At 38.8% G+C, this 12,631-nt stretch overlaps 1 protein-coding gene across 2 annotated transcripts in view; it reads left to right on the forward strand.

Moving 5' to 3' along the window:
* MAP3K5 (mitogen-activated protein kinase kinase kinase 5) overlaps positions 1–12,631 on the forward strand; it is a 244,561-nt gene that overhangs the window by 106,851 nt on the left and 125,079 nt on the right. For both annotated transcript variants that reach the window (XM_070461452.1, XM_070461451.1), the window contains exons 3-6: positions 2,733–2,756; positions 8,404–8,597; positions 9,835–10,003; positions 11,364–11,470. In XM_070461452.1, the coding sequence (XP_070317553.1) occupies positions 2,733–2,756; positions 8,404–8,597; positions 9,835–10,003; positions 11,364–11,470 (494 nt within the window). The remainder of the gene's footprint in view (positions 1–2,732; positions 2,757–8,403; positions 8,598–9,834; positions 10,004–11,363; positions 11,471–12,631) is intronic.

Genomic DNA, 12,631 nt, shown 5'->3' on the forward strand with positions numbered 1-12,631 from the left:
GGTGTCACTGCAGGCAGTCACGAGAACAGGGTTTCCTGTGCAATATGCAGAGGATGCTGTGTGGTACAGGATTAAGAGAAGAGTATTGTTTTCCTTTTCTTTCTTTCTGTTTTTTTTTTTTTTTTTTTTTTTTTTTTTTGCTTAGAGGGATGAGAGAAGGCTGTGCCTATCTAGGAAAGAGTGTGGTTTGCTATTCTGGAGAGATGCTCCATAATTCAAGTTCAGAAAATTCTGCATACTATATTCCTGGCTTTGTGACTATCTGAGCCAGGATAGCTAGACTATCCTGGCTTTGTGTTTTTCATGAACCGTGTGTGTGTGTGTGTGTGTGTGCACGTGCGTGTGCGTGTAGTGGGGGAGGTGAAGAGATGCATTAACTACCTGTGAAACATTGTGGGAAAAGACACTTTCACCTTTCCTCTACATCATTGCTCATCTGTCTCTTGATTTCCACCCCCCAGGGCACTACCATTGTCCAAGTCCAAAGTCCAGACATTCCTGGACTTTGGCGATAACTACGTGAATGCTTTTTCCCATCCAATACTAAATACCACCATCTAATTCATATTTTTAAAACTTTTACAAGGTTTACCTTTTAATCACTTGTCTTTCTTGGGTAATACATTCACCCAATATAAACATTTATAAGTGCAAAAAGATACATTACTGAAAAGCTGTCCTCTCATCCTTGTCCTCCAGGCAGTCAGATCCCCTCTCCTTTGGCAGCCACTGTTATTGGTTTCTTGTATATCCTTCTAGAAAGATTTTAGAAGCAGACAAATGAGGATTTTATTTTTCTCCCTATTATATACGTAAGTAGAAACATAGGGTAACAGCCATTCTGCCCTTTCCCTTTGTTCGCTAGGCAGTATGTCTTGGAGATCTTTCCGTATCACTTCATAGAGAACTTTCTCATCTTTTGTTCAGCTGCACTGTATTCCATCGTGTCAAGGAACCATAGTTTAGTCGGCCAATTTCTAGTTGATAGAACGTTTGTGTTGTTCCCAACCTTTGCTTTTACAAACAATGTCCCAGTGTGTGCAGAGACTTTTATATGTCTGTCACTCACCTGAAAAAACACTTTTACTCTCATATGCCCAAATGCCCACACAACAGAGGACTTTATTTTGGCATTCAAGGCTTTCTTCAATTAGGCCCCAAATAAATTTCTATTATTATCAGTATGTGCCAAAATGAACTTTCTGTTTTAGCCCAATGATTGAATTCAAGATCTTTTCAATAATAAAAGGAAACCCTTTTATTTCTCTCTTCTATACTTCTCAAAAAAATGAGCTGTTTTCTTTAGCCCCAGGAATAATATTTATTGTTTCCTAAATGGGCCTTTGCATTCCTAGTCCTCTAGCCTGGATTCCTACCTTCCCGCTTTGTGTTTGGAAGATATGACTGTCCTCTTGAATTCCACCTTCTTTGCTGATCTTCAGCCTTTTTCGGTCCCTAGGAACATCTTTTCCCCAGAAACCCCAGTTCTTACTGTCATATCGCTCTTTGGATGTAGGACAGATATGCATACATGGTTGTATGTAGAGACTTATGTTTCTTTTTACATGTGTATGTGTTCTTTTTTTTTGCCAGCAAGATTGTGAGTACTGAAGGGCCTCTTTTAGTATTTTATATACATCTTTAGGGCTCTCAGAATTACCCTGCACAATCCCTTCCTCTTTTTGTTTACTCATCTGTTCCCCTTAATCATTCAGAAATCTTACCTCCTGCTCTAAGCTGAAGCCCTCCTAGGCCCCCCTTTGCCCCACGTCGATCCTGGGATGAATGACAGCCGGTCCCCTGGGGTGAGTGACAGCCTGCATCACTTCTCTGCTCCTGTCTTACCTCGCCTGGGTTGGTTCCGCTTCCGGTCTTAGCCAGACGGACCACACTGTAGACTCCACAAATGCCTCAAGTTTCCTGTTTCCCCGGCAACACACATGCCATCTTTTCTAAAACACAGTCCCATCTCTCCTTTCTCAATCATGGTTCCCCAACTTCAGTGAAGCTTTTATGCCCCAGACTCTTCTAGATTGTCTCTTCCACGTCTCTACTCATCTTGAAGTCTAGAAATAATAATAGCTGGCTTTATTAAGTGCTTTCTATATGCCAGATATGATATAGCCACATTATTCCCATGATCACATTTATTTCTCATAATCTAGAAGATGGGGCACCACCTGCAATGTATTTATCATATTTCACTTCTTATGGAACAATACATAACATTTATGACTAGTTATTGTCAGATGTCCTTATTGTCTACATACGATTTGCCCACTGCCCAGTAGCCAGCACCCTTTATTTCTAGCTTTTCTCCAAGCATGCTGCTGGGTTCCTTCTCAGGGCATGATTGAGACTGTGCTTTGGGAAAGCTAACTCATTTTAATCTCTTTCCCCAAAGATTGTAGCTGATAAGATATTTCTGCACATACATACTCTGCAGAAATGATTTGCAGATTTGGGTTTTGGATTCTACATGTTTATGGTGTCTTCCTAAAACCATAGTTGATACTTTTGTGCACTCCTGTCCCCTTCATCAGACTGTAAACTCAGATGCAGGAACTTAGTTGATACCTTTTAGTCTTCGCATTCTGAATTTCTAATTGCTAGTGATAAATAAATAAAATTGTTAATACAAATTTTGTCACATAGAATATTTCAGTTAATTAGTTGAATTAATTAATTTTGTATTAACTTTTGCTTTGTTCTTCTCTTTTCTCTTTTTTCAGGAAATCATTTGCCAGAAGAATACTGTGAGTATTTTACTTAACCCTTCCATAAATGTTTTTATCTTTTCTTTTTTATCAGCTAATTGCTGGTATATTTTCTATTTCCACAAATTATTAATTTCTGTCTCTTCCTTTTAAAGTTTCTGATGTATCAATATAAATATGGCTATTTTACATAAGTATCCCTTTATAGTGAAACTTTATTTATACTAGCGGAGATGACACTGATGCCTGTTTTTTTCTATATATAATTATGTTTAGAACAAAACTACATAGTATATTCAATTTTGTATAATTATGAGTGTTACTAAAGCAGCATATATATATAAATGCACTGATACACACATATGTGTGTATGCATATCTATATATACAGATACACAGATATTGATATTATATACTGTATATCTATATGTATACTATATATATGAATTATAAATGTTTCAATACATATATACACATACACACACATATGGAGACATGTCTACATATCTCTATCATCTTTACATTGAGATTGACTTAAGTTCCTAAGTCTTATAGAGCACACTTTAAGACCTTTAAAACCACACTACAAAGTTCTTACCCTCCACAGAAAATTAAAAATTAAAGAGTGATAAAGATAAATTTAAGAAATTTTAAATGCATAAAGAATAATTATATTTTGGAATTAGCATGGTTATGTCAATGGTCGTGTTTTCATTTTGGAAAGTAAGCCAGTATTTAAAACCTTAATGTATTTCTGAAATGTAGAGTGGAAATAACATACTGCATAAAAATCTGCACATGATTCCATTTATGATGATAAGATTAAAAGTACAATGGGTAAATTTCCCTTAAATCAGAAATTGAAGAAATTAAGATTTAAGAAATTTAAGAGTTCAGGTCAGGGACTCATTGCAGCATGAATAATGTTGCCACAATAAACTTATCCTTCACATCTCAACAGGAAAAGAACAAGGATTGCTTCATGCATCAGTTCAGTGTAACAGATTTTATGAAGCAAATATTGATGGAACATGAACTGTGTGCCAGGTTTTGGGTTTGGTGCTGCAAGAGACTCACTATGGAGGCTGAAAGTGGAGACAACTCTTTCATAATTGTCCCAGGAGACAATTAAGACCTGCCAGAGTGTTGTTGGGGGTGAGGGGGATGGTCAAGCAAATAAGCAAACAAACAAATTAGAAATTAGCATAAGGCAATATCTCAAAGAGTGGGTAGCCCATCTCTCCAGTGGTCATGGAGGTTTTTCAGAGGAGGTAGCATTCACCTGAATGGCAGAGAAGGACTGATCATTCCCAGTGAGAGTCTGGACATGTGGGGAAGCAGGTTTGTGAGTTGACCCAATATTACACATTATGAACAAGTCATCTATTGACTCAAGTAAGCTGCTGTGTTTCCAGTGCTAAGTCCCTCTCAAAAGCTGAGTATTTTGGGCATATATTTCAATTATATTTGGTGGCTGAGGGCATGTCTTTCCAGAAACTTAATTCATGCTCCACATGTACTTATGTTCACCTTTATGTAACTTTTAAAAATTGAAAACAGAGTTGGGCTTATTATTTTTTAAACAAAAGTAGTAGAGATAATTGGAGAGAATTCGTCTAGATTTTGAGCTGTGTGTTTTTATAACCATGTAAACAAGTGTGGGCTGAAGAGACCAGTCTTGTTATTTTATGACCATGCCTCATTGTTTTGAAACTTAAGGAAAGGTGGTCTTTCTCCTTCGAGAAGCAGGTTTAATCATTTTAGAATTAGTACCTTATTAATAAAAGACAGTCGTTGCACCTAAAATGTCTGTTCTTGATCACAGTCTTTTTTATTTTCTTTGGATTATTAGGTATTTCAAAATCAGGATTGGCAGCAATCTGTAAATAGAAATTGCCGTAATGGTATTTCTAAGCTTTATGTGAGCCAACTTGGGAAATAAATGTTCCCATATTATTAGCGTTCATCATTTTGAAAAGGTGCTTTTTTCAATAGCTGGTATCCTTTTAAAAAACACACCATCCACAACCACTCCCCACATTCTTTCTCCCCACTGCAGGCTTCCTGGGTTGGCTCTTAGCTCAGGCCCAGAAGTGCCTCCTGCTTCTTACTTCTTTCTCCCCCTTTTTTTTTTTCTGGTCACCAACAATGGGACATTGAAAAACAATGCTGGCTTAGAGAAGAGATTCCAAAAAGTACAGTGAGACCAGGAACTTGGGAAAGCCTCAGCATGCGGAATACCTTCAAGGATTCCGAAACCTCATCCCATGGGGTTTGAAGATAGTTGGAATCTGATTTTCTCTGCTATTTGCATGAGTCATCTTTCTTTCTTTACCTACCTACTGCTCCATACACACCCAGACATCTGATATTCCTCCTCTCTCAGAATGTTTTACACAGATATGTTATTTCTCAGTGTCCAGTCTTTCAGTAATAATGTATTCTACTTCTTATCTTATACACAAATACACATGATGTTAAGGCTTCTGAAGGTGTAGAACTTTATCCAGCAGTAGAGGAATAATATTCCAAAATTCCAATAGTGCTTTTCTGGTTTAACAGCTTCTCACCTGTTTGTCCTTACCTTGTGACTTAGAAGATTTGGAGCCTTCTCTTTTGTGGTTTTGAGTCAAAATGCTTTTCAGAAATAGGAGTATTTGATTCTGTTGCTCTTTTACAACTCACCCAAAAGTTTAAGCTCTAGAAGATTGGAAAAGCCATCTCTTGATATGCCTTTCTTTTCTGCTTAGACAGTGGGTTGGGTCCAAGAATTAGTTTGGTGAACCCGCTCTGGGATCTTGGTAACATTTTAGAAGCAGGGTATGTTTATTTTTCCTCCTCCTGACTAGTCTTCCAATTACTGTTCCATGAAGGAGAATTTGTGAAAGGAACACCTTAATGTGCTTGATTTAAAAATCAAATTGCAACCTTTGGAGGTTCTTCTCGTACTTTCCAGTCCAGTTTCTGCTTCATTACCTGAGATACAAGTGTCTCAGAGAATAACATGGTCATAAATAATCAAGTGGGGCCATTGAGGGCATTTGGTACTTCTTGGCTGTTTGCTGCGAGGCAGTAACTTGGCTCATGCCGGGGTCCGTGCAAGGTGACCTGAAGCAAAGAGTTGGTGTGCCAGCAAATCAAGGACACTCGGCAGGTTGCTCAGCCCCCTAGCCATAATGGCAGGCCCTCTGGAAAAGGAGCCATGGACTGGTGTCCTAGACACATCACAGCTCAGCTGTGTGACCTTGCAAGCCTTACCTGAATCCTCACCTGTGAAATGGAGGCAAGATTCCTTCCATCAGTGGACTGTTGCAAACATATGACGGTTCATTCCTTGGCACCTGCACGTAATGAATAAATGTTTACTATCATTCATTTAGTTTAAAGGATAAGAGAAGCAATGCATTGTTCTCCATTCTGCTGACATGGAACATATGATTTGGGCTCCTGGACTCCCTGGAAGAATGATAAATAGACTTTTCTCCCCATCTCATTATAGTTTTCAGCCTTCTGCTTTCTCTCCAGCTTTTTCTCTTAGAGGTCTGTCTCATTTCCTCAGACTCAGCCATACCAGATAATTTCCAGGTCTGCATTTTGGCTTGGAACTCTTGGATGTTATCACTTTAGAAGTCCTGTTCCCCTTAAATCCCAACCTTTCAGAACTGTGCATGTCACTCTACTCACCAAATCAGATCTCACCCTCTTGAAGTTCATGTCATATTTTAACTAGAAGTCAAGCTCTGTTTATGATTCATTACCTAATACATAAGAAATGCCCCCAAATGTAATTTGTTCATAAATATTATTAAGTCTGGTTCTGCTTCTGAATTCTTGCTTTTTGTTAAGGATCCCATTCTCCTTTAAGGAGCCCCATTTACAACTATGGAGTGGCCTTCAATGCCTTCTTCTTCCTCTCTTTCAATATCTGTAACTGGTTGGCTGGTCTCAGTGATTCTTTCTTCGTAACATCAAGTTCATGCATCCACTTTTGTGATCTGGTCTTGCTTTGTAGCTTCCCACCTAATTTCCTTAAATGTCATTTCTTTCTCTCTCTGTGCATTCTGTTTTCTGCACAGGCTGTCAAAATGCACAGCTTTAGTTATGTTTTCTTTCCTACTCCGAATCCTTCCAGGATTCCCACTGCCCGGAACAGAGACTGAAATCCTTGGCTTTGTATTCACTTCCCTTCCCTGAGCCCTAAGCTGCAGTCAGGCTGTCTTCCTCAGGGGCATCCAGTCTGATGTCTCCTTTATTCTTCCCAGTTCCACTTGTGTTTGCACTAGTGCACCCTCCCTTGGCATCATCAGGAACAGATAGAAGATCATGTTGAGTGAGTAGAGAGGGATACAGGCTGAGGCTAGGGAGAGAGGCAGGGTTTGGATAGTTAAGGCCTTGTAGGTGACAGTGATCTATTTTAACTTCATCCCAGGAGCAAGGGAGGGGGCTTGAGCAGCTGAGAGAAGTCATCTGATGTATGTTATTGAAAGTGCCCTTTGACAGCTGGGTGAAAAAACAGATTGATAGGCAAGAGGAGAAGCAGGGAGCCCAGGTAAAAGCCAGTTACAATGGCCCAGGCCAGGGTAATGGTGGCATGGTCTGCAGTGCTAATAGAGAAGATGGAGTGAAATGAACAAACAGGAGATGTATCTTGGAGGTGGAATAGACAGGATGTTGCTAGTCTGTGGGAGGTGGAGGAAATGGAAGCATCAAGGATAACTTCAGGGTCTCTTGTTCAGCTGCAAGGTTGTATCCGACTCTTTTTGACCTCATGAACTGCAGCATGCTAGGCTTCCCTCTCCTTCACTATCTCCCAGAGTTTGCTCAAACTCATCTCCATTGAGTCGATGATACCATCCAACCATCTCATCCTCTGTCGCCCCCTTCTCCTGCCATCAGTCTTTCCCAGCACCAGGGTCTTTTCCAATGAGTTGGCTCTTTGCATCAGGTGGCCAAAGGATAGGAGCTTCAGCTTCAGTCCTTCCAATGAACATTCAGGGTTGATCTCCTTTAGGATGGACTGGTGGATCTCCTTCCTGCCCACAGGACTCCCAAGTCTTCTCCAGCACCACAGTTCAAAAGCATCAGTTCTTTGGCGTTCAGCCTTCTTTTGTTGTCCAACTCTCACATCGGTGCATGATTACTGGAAAAACCATAGCTTTGACTATATGGACCTTTGTTGGCCAAGTGACGTCTCTGCTTTTTAATATGTAGGGTCTCTTGATTTAGTAACTGAGATGTTAACAAAGCCATGACTGCGATCGAGCAGCCTGGAGGGGATCAGCTTATTCTGGCATCGCTCACACTTTGGTGTTATGTGGGCAGCCCTGAAATGTTAGCTCTTATCATTTCCATGTATTTATGCTGTGTCTCTGACAAGTTTTCTGAAGGCTGAGGGCTGTGTTTTAAACTACCTTGTTTCACCTACAGCATATATCATAGTACTGTAGCCAAGAGAATGGTGGATAAATATTTAATGGATTGATAGAAACTGTGCCATGCCGTATTTTTTTTTTAAGTAAGCAATTAAAGAAATTGGAGGAAATTTTCATAGGTCATGAATAGGAAATGAAGTTTTTTTTTATTTCCCTTCACATTTAGGATTATTATTTAAAAGTCAGATTTGGGGTGATGTTAGTGTGGGGTCAGCAGGTCAGCTCACCACCTCCTGGTGCTTCCTCTTTCCGCAGATGTGCACTGGGAACTACACATTTATTCCTTACATGATAACGCCGCATAACAAGGTCTACTGCTGTGACAGCAGCTTCATGAAGGGCTTGACTGAGCTCATGCAGCCGAACTTTGAGCTGCTTCTGGGACCCATCTGCTTACCTCTTGTGGATCGTTTCATTCAGCTTTTGAAGGTGGCGCAAGCAAGTTCCAGGTAAAGTTTAATAATGCCATTTGGTAGTGATAGTGAAGTGTTTGTGTGCTTAATTTATGTAAGTCCCCTACATCTGAACCTGGACATTGTGAACTTTCAAAGATGTGACCGTGAGTCTGTATGTGCAGCCACATAAGTTGGTTTACATACGTGGCGTACATTGTCACTTGCAGCTTGCCCTCCATTTCCTCTTGCTGACAACCCTTCAGCTGTACTATCAACCTCTCTCTCTTGTCCAGTCAGTAACTCTTCCTACCTCTTTACTTGATGCCAATCTCTGTATGCCAGCTCTTGTACTATACGAATGTACTGTACTGTAAGGTTAAAAATGTTTTATTTTTCATGTTTATTTTTTACACATTATTTGTGTGAAAAGTATCATAAATCTATTAAAGTACAGTACTATACAACCGATTGTGTTCGTTGGGTACCTCGGCTAACTTTGTTGGACTTAACGAACAAATTGAACTTAGGAATGCGCTCTCGGAACAGAACTCATTCGTATGTCGCGGACTTGCTGTATTTATGCACCATATCAGATGTTTCTTACATATAATACTCAGTCAAGAACCAGGTAAATATATATATAATGTCCTTTAAGTGGATAAAATACATGTAGCATAATCTATCTTTTGAATTTTGTCCACTTTATTCAGAGGAGAACAACTTGAAATCAGAAGAAAGAAAGACTGCTATCTGTGTTATAGTAATGGTAGAGCTAAAAATATATTCCATGTAAGGACAGAAACATTATCTGAATAAACGTCCAGGGACTTTTAGTAAGGACAAGAACTCTCTAAAAATTGTTGAAAGCACTATTATATTTTAGTTAAGAGGAGTCATTTATGCTGATAAATGATGATGCTGGATCAGAAGGCACATGTTATATTATGTTCGAATCATGGGCACACCTAATTTATTTAGAACAATTTCTACTCAAGACAGGAAAATGAGAAATAAAGTTTTAGCATTTCGACTGGAATACTGCAGGCTCTCGGACAACTCATTAACGTGGAGTATCTTTACCTTTCATTCTTCCTGGAGCAAGGCAGAGTGTAAAATATTCGGATGCCCCAACGTTTTAATAATACCAGCTAGATGAGGTGTTCGTTCTGTACATCTTAATTGTCTGAAAGATATGAATGCTGCAGGTGTCATTTATTTCCTTACAAGGTCACTGCTTTTCGTTGAAATACTTTCTAGTATCGACTCTTAAAAATGTGTGTTTTTCCACCAGCCAGTATATCCGGGAGTCTATACTCAACGATATCAGGAAAGCTCGTAACTTATATACTGGCAAAGAATTGGCAGCTGAACTGGCAAGAATTCGACAGCGAGTGGATAATATTGAAGTCTTGACAGCAGATATTGTCATAAACTTGTTACTTTCATACAGAGATATCCAGGTGAGAAGATGCTCAAAATCAAGTCTTGGTTGTGTATCATGTTGGAGGAATAAGGGAGTGTTAATATCCAGTTTCAGTTAGCTAGTAAGTCACTCATGTTACTACGTGTAATTTTTTATTGACTCTCCTAAGCTTTCCATCCAGAGATTTTATGATAAATGAATGGACTCGTATAAGTTAACCATCAGTGATTATGAAAGTCTTGTACGGTAAAAGGCTGCCTTTTTACTGCAAAAGAACAGAAAGAAAAATTTGCATGCATAGCTAATCCACAGTTCTGCTCTGCTAGCCTCAGGCACACCTGCCTGTCACTAAGTGAAATCTTTGTTTTAGCAAAGAACAGACATTTTTAGAGCTTTCCAGATAGATCTCTTACTCCTAGAATTGTGTTGCTTGGAATTGATAGTGCTGGATCTAACTAGCCAAAAGTAAGAAATGTGCAATTGATTAATTATAAAAATAACTTTAAAAATAAGTACTATTTTATTGGGAAGTCTTAAAATTTTTTAAATTACACTAAGAAGAATCATGGGGCTAGTGGTAGAGAAACCACCTGTGCATGTAGGAGACATAAGAGACGTGGGTTCGATCCTTGGGTCAGGAAGATCCCCTGGAAGAGGAAATGGCAACTCACTCCAGGATTCTTGCCTGGAGAATCCCATTGACAGAGGAGCCTGGCAGTCTACAGTCCATGGGGTGACAAAGAGTTGGACATGACTGAAGCAGGTTAATACAACACACACAAGAAGAATGAAATCCTCTCTGAGTTGGGGATTTGCTGTTGGATTTTTACAGTAAAATTTAAGTGACTTGTGGTTTCCTATTCCTACCCTTTCAGGCTCAAGTAAAGCTTCATGTGGATAACAGAGATTCACATACAGGGAGATGTGTGGCACTTAAGATCCCATGACTGGAGAGCCTTCTAATGTTGAAACCAAATATTTTTGTTATTTATAACAGAAGTTCTATCGGTTGCTCCATGTTCTTGATATCTTGAAAATTGTCTCCCTGAAAGTAATTGACAACATCCTGCGTACAAGGAATCTAGCTCCAGGGAGAAGTAAACCACCTATACTGAGAAAATGTAGTATTACCATGCTAGAGAGTTTATTGTTCTGTAGGTCATAGATGGTAATTCAATATTTCCAGTGTTTTATCTATATAATCTAAAACCCTTATTCAGGCAAGCAAATGAACAAACAGTTTCTTCTTGGTTCTAGATTCTTTAAGGTATTTCATGGGTTCTAGTTCCTTTTTAATACCCTTCTTGGTTTCAGGCATCTGGTTGTTCAAAGGCATTTCATTGTCAGGACTTTCTCCCAAAGATTTAATTCTATGTTATTCTTCTCCCATTTGAAAGGACTATGATTCTATTGTGAAGCTGGTAGAGACTTTAGAAAAGCTTCCAACGTTTGATTTGGCCTCCCATCACCATGTGAAGTTTCATTATGCATTTGCACTGAATAGGTAAGAAGAAAAAGTTCCCCCCACAATGTGCCTAATGTATTACTTTTTAACCTGCATATTCTTTCCATGATTTGTTTTTCATGTAGCCTTGCAACCACTCCTATTATAATGTATTGTTAATATTTCTACTTCAACCATATAAAACATAGGAAGCATTCATTCTGATTTTGTCTCACTTTTCGTGAGTAAAAGAAGTACCCTCAATGTTTATATATCTAAATTCTTAAAATTCTTTTGCTTCTCTGTCAAAGTTTGTATTTTCTATTTAAATATATTTGGGGGATTTTTAAAATTACATGGATGAGATATTGTCTTTAAATAGACTGAACACCAAGTGGTTATTTATATGAAAACTAACTAGAGTAGGGATAGTTATGTCTAGGGGAACATATTCCTAATCAGAGAAGATGTTCACTGAGATTGTTCTGAATATACCTGATTATTAATATAATCAAAACTCTGTGGACCACATTTTAGGTCATGTGTCCATGAATTTTCTAGGATCAGAACTAATAGTGATGCTTCCAGTCCTGCCTCTGTGCTTTCTGTCCGCATCATGACTGACACCTACCCCAATGCCACTTTCTACCCAGAGTCACCGTGGAAGACCACCCCTACTCTAGCCATAGAGAGGCCTAAAGCACTAAACTCTCCAGAACTTAGTTTTGCTGTTCTCTTTGATGGTAGAGAGTTGGATATGTATGTAATCACTACAGTTGAAGAGAATGATAAAAAAAAAAAAGAGAGAGAGAGGGGAGCCTCACATCTATTTTTCATTTGCCATGAAGTCTTAATTATTTTACCGATGAGGAAACTAAAGTGCTTGAGTGACTTTTCTTCAAGGCTCGTAGTTATGTCATAACACAGGCTTAGACCCAGAGCAAGCCAATTCTGACACTTGTATTCTCCCTCACTCAGTTTTCCTGCCTTTGTCTCCAAAGAAAAGTCAGCGTGCTGTTCAACCAGATATTGTGTCTTTCCTTTATTCTTCTGCCCAAGTTCTACAATGTGCTACCTTTATCAATATGATCATGAAAGTCAATTTTATCTCCCCATTTATTAAACGTGTTTTCTTTAGATTTGGCAGAGAGAGATGAAAGCTCCAGAGATTATCTTTTCCAACTGGTTTTCAAATAAATCCTTTTTTGAAAGATGAAATGG

This window comes from Odocoileus virginianus, chromosome 34 (assembly GCF_023699985.2).
Source record: "Odocoileus virginianus isolate 20LAN1187 ecotype Illinois chromosome 34, Ovbor_1.2, whole genome shotgun sequence".
Classification (NCBI taxonomy): domain Eukaryota; kingdom Metazoa; phylum Chordata; class Mammalia; order Artiodactyla; family Cervidae; genus Odocoileus; species Odocoileus virginianus.